The 8,004-nt window shown below is 55.2% G+C and overlaps 1 protein-coding gene across 2 annotated transcripts; it reads right to left on the bottom strand.

Annotated features, from left to right (window-relative positions):
* Positions 1-729: 729 nt before the first annotated feature.
* MRPS26 (mitochondrial ribosomal protein S26) lies at positions 730-3,280 on the bottom strand. Of its 2 annotated transcripts, XR_013967388.1 has the most exons (5): positions 2,394-3,280; positions 2,149-2,295; positions 1,933-2,056; positions 1,150-1,278; positions 730-965 (listed from the first exon to the last, which is right to left on the bottom strand). XR_013967388.1 is itself a non-coding variant. In XM_080813100.1 (4 exons), exons 1-4 carry the CDS (start codon positions 2,603-2,605, stop codon positions 831-833), a joined length of 618 nt encoding a protein of 205 aa, XP_080669226.1. In that variant the 5' UTR covers positions 2,606-3,280; the 3' UTR covers positions 730-830. The 2 variants fall into 2 exon arrangements, 1 of the variants encoding a protein (XP_080669226.1); XM_080813100.1 differs by lacking the exon at positions 1,150-1,278.
* Positions 3,281-8,004: the final 4,724 nt, after the last annotated feature.

Raw genomic sequence — 8,004 nt, 5'->3', positions numbered from 1 at the left:
TAGGGTTTGGTCCAAGGACTGGATAAGCCACTGACCTTGTAAAGGTCAACCAGGCCTCCCCTGCCAATACCAATCTGGGTGTGGTCCAAGGCAGTGGCCAATGCCAGGGCACATGTGGGTCACTGAAGTCATGGGTGGGAAGGGCCACCGTAAGAAATGGGGTCTCTTCCTTGCCTTCTGTGTCTTGGGCACACCAGACCCTAGAGGGCAAATCTCAGGGTCAAGCAGAAGCAGGCCAGTGGTTAGCTTCTGTCTCAGGTACTGGGTGGTATCTGGGTACTCTGGCTTGAGTCCTAAAGATCCTAGAGCAGGAGTTGGCAAACTTCTTCTGTAAAAACCCATGGAACAAACAGTTTAGACTTTGTAAATCAAATGGTCTCTGTTGCAGCTACTAGTTTCTACCATCATAGTGTGAAAGTAGTCAATGAATGAGTTTAGCTGTGTTCCAATAAAATTGATTTACAAAAATAGGCAGCAAGCCAGACTGGGCCCATGGACAATAACCTGCCAACCACTGTCCTTGTCCTTGATGACACTTAGTAGATGACTTGGTTGCCTGAGGGAACTATGGTCCATTCTGCTCCTCTGTGAGACAGGAACCTCTAAGCTTTGGTGCTTTGCTGAGTTGTACATGGGTGCAGAAGAGAACACTGTGGATGGGAATTTCTGACCAAGTGGTGGGTGCAGAGGCCAGAATGTGAGGGCTATGCCGGAACACGTTGAGCCTCCTTCTTCATAAGAAACATTGACAGGTTTATTGCAGATCAGTTCCGACCCTCCTACCCCCATACACACATGGTCCCTGGGTGGGCACTGTCCTTACTGGGCCCTTAAGAGCCCTTGTGCTGTGGCCTGACCACCAGCCCCTCTCTGGTGATGGCCCAGTTGTAGCTCTTCGGTGAGTCCAAAGCTTCTTCCACCCGTGCCTCCAGGTTCTCCCGGGTGATGAAATTTTTTGCTTCCTCCTATTGGGAGACAGAAGACCAGATGAATGAAAGCACATACCTCCTAGCCTTTAGCCCACTGAGAGGCTCCAGCTTTCTCCCTGGATGGATGCTTGGAGCCCAGGACCTTTGTGAGTGCCCTGATGACCTTCCCATGGAAGAACATCAGGCAGTCTTACCATATTCCTCTTTCCTAGATAATTACCCACTGGACATCTCAGCCAGAACTCCAAGTACACCAGTTGTGACAATCTCGTGTCCCATTGGGTAGAATCCGTTCCTCAATGTTGCCTCAATGTCCCTCTTAATCTCTCTCAAACTTGTCCTTCTTCCTCTATTTTTTTTTAAAAGATTTTATTTATTTATTTGTTAGAGGGAGGGAGGGAAACAGAGAGAGAGAGAGAGCACAAGCAGGGGAAGCAAAGGGAGACGCAGGCCCCACGCTGAGCAAGGAGCCCAGGATCATGACCGGAACTGAAGTCAGACACTCAAACTGACTGAGACACTCAGGTGTCCCTCCATCTATTACTTTAATTCAGACCTCATCCATTCTTGCTGGATCACTGCTAACTGGTTTCCCTGCTTTTATTAAGCCTCACACCTGCCATGCTAGCCCAGAATAGAAATACTTTAATGATTTATCACCCGCAAAGCAAAATACGAACTACTTGCGGACACGGGAGTCCCTCCCACAGATGCGGGCTTACCACTACCTAGCTACTGGAATACTTTTCCTAACAATTCTCACCTCTCCGTTTCTGCGCCTGCCAGCCACTCCCCTTGAATTCCCTCGCTCCCAAATCCTCACCCGCTAACTCTAAAGACTCAAGGCGGCTCGTTCGCTCAGTGCACGTAGCCAGTGCCCCACTGCGCCGCGCCCAGGCAGACTTCCCGGTCTCCAGCTCCAGCTCCAGCTCCAGCCCCAGCTCCAGCTCCAGCCCCAGCTCCAGCCCTAGCCTCAGCCCCAGCCCCCCGAGACACGGCCCACCTGCAGCTGCAGCACTTCCTGCTCCTTGAGCTGTGCCCAGGCCTGCGCCTCTAGTGCCCGCCGGGCTTTCTCCTCCGCCTGCCGCTGCTCCTGCTCCCGCGCCTCCTGCCGCAGCCTCGCTAACCTGGGGTGGGGTGGGGCAAGACGCTGACACTGGGCGCGCCTGGCTCTCCACGGAGCCAGCCAGCGGCCCGCCCCGCCTCCCCGCCCACTCACCGGAGCTCCAGCAGCCGCTGGTTCTCCGTCTGGTTCCAGGCCATCAGGTCGCGGTGCTCGGTAGCATCTTGCAGCGCCTTGCGCTCCGCCAGGACCCCAGCCCGGGCCTCGTGCGCCTTCTTCCGCACCTCGGACACGAACTCCAGCCTGAGCGGAGACGCGCCCAGAGTCGGCACCCTCTTTGCCCGCCCACTCCCATACACCGCCCGCGGCACCAACGGTCGCCTCCCCCTTGTTACACATACCTGAGGGCGCGCACCGTCTGGCGGTACTGCCGGTAACGCTCCGTCAGCAAGAAGAATTCTACAGGATCCACCGCGGGCGGGGTCGTCACGCGCCCGACCTTGGACTTGGCCGGAGGGTCGTGGCGGGTCTTCCGGCCGCGCACCGGCAGCAGCAGCGGGGCCGGTGGTCCGCCCGGTGACCCCCCGCCCAGGACTCTCAGCGCGCGCAGCATGGCCCAGGCCTACCCCGCGTCCGGCGCGCTGCAGGGCATCACGGTACCCGGAAGCGGGCGCGGAGCACCACGGGACGTGTAGTCCACGGGCCTTGCCTCCCCCCTCCCCCGCCCCCTGCCCCGGAGGCCGCTTGAGGGTCGCGTGCCTGCGGACTTAGGCGTTTACGCCCCAGGCCCACGGGCTCTGGCTGCTCCCACCCTGCGGGGTCTGCACCACCCCGCCCCACCCCTCCCCGTGTCCCTGCCGCCGGCGGGCCAGGCCCCCAGTCCCTCCAACCCCATGCAGGGTAGGGTCTTAGTGGGGGTGGGCGAGGGAGGGGACGGAGAGAACTCGAGGCAGCAGCTTCAGGGACTTCACATCTTTATTGGAGGGCGACAGGGTGCGGCGCTCTACGTCCGTTCTGCAGGGGGGGAGGAGTTGGTCATGCCAGCTGATGCCCTGGTCACCTGGCCGCCCAGCTGCGACCTTGTCCGCCCCCATCCCTCCCAACCTGGTTTTGCGGGGGATGACGCTGCCGCCAGACTGATGCCCCTGCCAGCTAGACGACCCAGCTGCGGGCTCTGTAGCTTCCTGGGCGTTGTTCACCCTTAACACACCTGGTTTGTAAAAACCTGAGCTCACACTGACTCATTTAAGAGGTTAAGTTTTTGCCTTATAGAATTTACTTCTCCTTCAGTTAACTGCTCTCCTAGTGCACTTTAAATTTGCGAAGTAGTAATAATCCATCTCTGCACACCGATCTTCTGCAATCACTGTCTTTCTTAGTGCATGTCAGTGACCACCTGGTTCTTGTTGCCCTCCTATTAGTTGAAGTTCACACCTCTCACCTCTTTCCACTGAGGGCCTGCCCACCTCCAGACACTGCCTTCTCTTGACAAGGAAGAAGTCTGGAGACCCCACTACAGCCAGTCTTATTTATGGAGGTTTTCAGTACAATTATCTCCACTTCACTAGTGACTTCTAATCTTTTAACATAAATATAAATTGTCTAGAATTCTGAGAAACAGGAAGGATAGCAGATGGTATCCTTCTGTGTGTACCTGGGGTGTCTTGGCATGGAGTGTGACAGTGTGGCCTTGTTATCCCCCTCTTCTGTCCACACAGCCCCCCCCCCCCCAAGTCCTTAGACGCAGTGGCCCCTGCTGGCCCATCCCTATACTTACCAGCAGTGTCTGCACCAGGTGCTGCTTCCTGCGGAGGGGCCACCAGCCTGTGGTTCTGCCCTCCCAGGGCACACTGTTCTCAGGGGGAGCCAGGGCGTCGCTTGGGAGTGTTTGGGCAGTCTGGTCTGGGCTTCTTGCTGCAGTGCCCAGGACCCGTCCTCAGAAAGGAGCCAAGGCTGCGGCCTGCCCACTACTCCCACCCCAGGCTCTAAGATGAAGGACCCCCAGCCAGTGTCTTCTTCCTCCCACTCAGGCTGGGGAGACCCTTAACCCACCTAGGAGCCTTGGGGCCTGCTGGGGGTGCTGGGCTGAGCTGGAAGCTCGTTTTCCTCCAGGGTACCAGCCATGGGACCAGTGCTGGGCCTTCGAGGATCCAAGGTGGACGGTGAGCAGCAGCAGTAGCAGAAAGCCTAGTCTGCAGCTGGCCATGGCAGGGCTGCTCCCATGGAGAGTGGACAGCACTCAAGAAGAGACACTGCCATCTATACCTCCCTCCTTTTCTTTCAGAGGCCCCCTGGACAACTGGTACTTCAGGGGCAGCTTTAGTGTTTCCTAATGCCCTTCCCACTTCTGCCACTGCTCCTCATCCCAGAGCTCCAGGATCTGCACCCCAAAGGCTCCTGGCAACTAGCCTTCCCCAGAGCCCCCTGGGGGTTCCCAGCCTTGCCAGCTGAGGGCCCCCTCAGTCCATCAGGCCTACCCCTCCTTCCTTCAGGGATTCCAAAAGTGGGAGAAGGTTGGGAAGAGGAACAGACTCGGGTAAGGGGAGCTATCCAAGAGTAGCAGCAATGTGTGGGCATTTGGGGCACCTGGTGCATGGCACGCTGCCTCTGTTCTCTGTAGTTTGCCATCTTTCTTCCATGGCAGGTGAGGATGTGGAATGGATGTCTGGTGGTGACAAGGGCAAGTGCTTCTACCCCTTGTCCCTCCTTAACTAGAGGCACCAGGCACAAGAACAGCATTGGGGGTAAAGGGAAAGATGTTCCCTCATCGCTCCCCCCCTCCCACTTCCGCCCAGGGACATGGCTCATGGGTAGAGGAACTTGGGAGGGAGAAGAGGAACAGCGTGCCACACACCCAGGACAGACTTCCAGCCAGGAGCCCCAGCCCTTGGGGAGAGCAGCCTCTTCACTCACCACGGGAAAGCTCTGGTTGAGGTGGCTCCTTGAGGTGGCTCCTCCAGGCGACAACAGGACCCCTGGACAGCCAGCTCTGGGATTTATTGACCAGGTGACTCCACCCTGTTCCTGGTCCACACACTCCAGTGACGTCTCAAAGAGGGAAGGGGAGCAGCCTGACACCCAACACCCTTCCCTTACCAGTGTATGTTCCTAGTGTATTTTTAGCCAGTGCCCCTAGGTCACCAGACAGATTACTCCCTCTCCCTGTCTTCCCAGGGATCTGACGTGGTAAGACTCCTGCTCCAGCCTGGCCAGGCCCTAAAGAATCATCTTCCCACTTCCCAGGCTGCATCCTCAAGCTCCTGCCCTTTGGCCTACAAAGCCCTTAGTCTTCTCTGATCCAAAAAGGGAACTGTGGCCTGGAGAGGGCAATGCCTGGGCACCCCGAGTGCCACACAGTTGGCAGCCTGAGTGGGGAGCCCAGCAATGTGTGAAGGTCTGGGGGAAGACTATGAGGGCCTGAGGGCTTGTTTGCCCCACTGTTAAACTGGGTTGGATGGAGCCGTCCTCATCCACACACCTGGGCACCAGGGCTGGGTCACTCCAGATGGAGGCAGGTTTGGGTGGGGCACACCTAAGGGGACAGTGTAGCATCTGTGGGCCTATGAACGAGCAGGGGGTAGGAATAGTTTTGCCTCTCAAGGTTCCAAGCCTTCCCCTGTGCTCAACCCAGGAGTATTCATGGAGTTGGGCACAGCTAAACTAGGACACTCGAACGTGCCCCCACTTCTCAATCTGCGTCAGTTCCGCTTTCCACCGCCCACCAGCTATTAGCCTGGGGCCAGGGGGAGGGCAGAGGCCTGTTTACAGGGTTAATAGCCAATCTCCGCATTTGCGCTGAACAGCAAATGCAAGGGCCAGGGTCAGGCTTGGCATTGTGGCAGTCAGTTGTCAGAGAGTAGGTGCGTCAAATCCTGTGGCAAAGATTGGGGAGGGGATGGCATAATGGGCACCACAGTCATCCACAGGCACCTGGACTTCAGCTGCCCAGGCAGGAAGGCACTCATGAATTTCCAAAATGACTTATCTTTAGCAGGGACCCGAAGCAATATGTATAGACTGTATATTCAGTTAAACGGTTTTGGGAAATAAACACTTTGTTCCTATATGTGTTGGTTAACCAAGTAATTTGGGGGGAAATATTTGTTTTGTGAAAATGACTGAGTTCACTAAGTTAGCTTAGTTCTGGTTTGGGTTTACAGAATGTTTTACTCAAAGTCCCCTGTGTTTATTTTAGAAGAGGAATGGGGTGCCTTTATTTTTTCTATAACTTGTTTGTGGTCTTTCCTAAAAAACCAAACCAGAACTAAGCTTCCCAGCAGATGCTTTGGTTCCTTTCTTTCTGGCAACATCCGTAGCTTTTCAAGAACGTTTTCTATCTTCTTTTAGATTATAGACTCTGAAATGCATCCTTCTATCCCTCTCAGCAGGGCACAGAAAGCCATTTGTTCACCACTGAGCTCCAACTAATGGTCGGCCCTTGAGGATGGGACTTTATCCATCTGGGAGTTGCTTGTAGTCAGCTGGGAAAGGAGAGGCTTAGACCTGAGTGCTCAGGTGCTGCTGGAGCACAGAAGGGCACAGACCCCAATCAGATGGTCTGGGTGAAGGATGACAATGAGTTAGCTGGAGTCTGCACACAGAGCAGCTGTGGGGCTCCCTTGTAAGGAACAAAAACGGTGAAGAGTCAACACAGGAACTGCCAGTGGGTCCAGATCCCTGGACTAGGGGTGGAGGGAGAGAGGCACCGAGAATGCTAGAAGGCCGCAGGAAGGGACAGTAGACTCTGGAGAGACCAGGTGAACCCCTGGGCAGTGGGAGTGTGAGACAGGGGCCCGTGGGTCAACCCATGCAGTCACTTGGCAGGAAGAAGGATATGCCTCCCTGGAGCTCAGGGCTGGAGAAGGGCGGAGGGTCTACAACACACCGACCACAAGAACGCCTAGTCTCTGAGGAAGGAGAAAGAGGAGGAGCAGAGGCTACAGAGTAAAGATAAAGTCAGAAGGGAAGAACTGGTAGACAGACAGTGGATCTCTGACAAGCAGTAAGAAAGGAATCTGTGAGGATGAAGGGTAGAAGAGGGGAGAGTGAATCTATCATAAAAGCATAGGCCTGGGGGAAGTGCCCCCCCCCTTTTTTTTTTTAATTAAAACCAAAGACTTGTGCATTTGGTGATGGTGCAGTGCTGAAGGAAACTGAATGCCCAGGAGGGCACTGACTTGATGAAGTGAGCTTGGGAGTGAAGACTCCTACCATCTTAGCCTCTGGATCTGAGGCACTTCCACATAAAAGTTCTGGAAATGTGGACAGATATAAAAGGAAATGAAAAGCTTTTTAATCTACTAAGCGTGGATATATAAAGACTTACCCTGGACAGAATGACATAATCCAGACATTTTGGAGCAAAGCACCAGGGAAGTTGGACCGGCCTTGGCCAGCTACCTCCTCTCTCTTCCATGCCCCCGTGCTAGGGAAACAGTGAGGACGCTGACCATTTTCCAGGGAGCAAGGCTGGCTGGGATCACTGCACCAAAGCTAGGCTGAGAACGGAAGGTGGGTCCTGGCAACTAGCTGAGAGCTGAAGAGGCTGTGCCAGTTGGACAGGAGCTGAGAGGACAGTGGCTCCAGAGAGAGCACTAACAGCAAGGCCAGGAGCGGCCCAGGAGAGCCCCAGCCCTGGTCTGGCTGCCCCACCCCAGACAAAGGGAGACGCTTCCTCAGGGAGTCAAAGCTTTTATTACCTGATAATCCCTAGTGTGGTGCCAGAGATACCGCTCTGGTCCCTTTACTCCCCACAATGGGTTGTGGTGGTGATGGGGGAGGATGGAGAGGGGAGGGATTATTTACAGAGCAGGGAGGGAACAACAGCCTGAAAGGGGCAGAGGAGAGGGGGGCACCAGGACAACCAATTTCCTCAAGAGCTCTGAGAACTTTGTGCTTTTTTTCTTAGTTGATGCTGAGCTACCTGGAATGAATTTGTGTTCCTTCTTTAGGAAAAGAGGTCTAAACCAAAGAATAATACAGCCCAATTTCCAGGCAGAGGATTTCACGATA

Source organism: Martes martes (genome assembly GCF_963455335.1).
Source record: "Martes martes genome assembly, chromosome: 9".
NCBI classification, from domain to species: domain Eukaryota; kingdom Metazoa; phylum Chordata; class Mammalia; order Carnivora; family Mustelidae; genus Martes; species Martes martes.
This window is presented reverse-complemented; position numbering and strand designations above follow the sequence as displayed.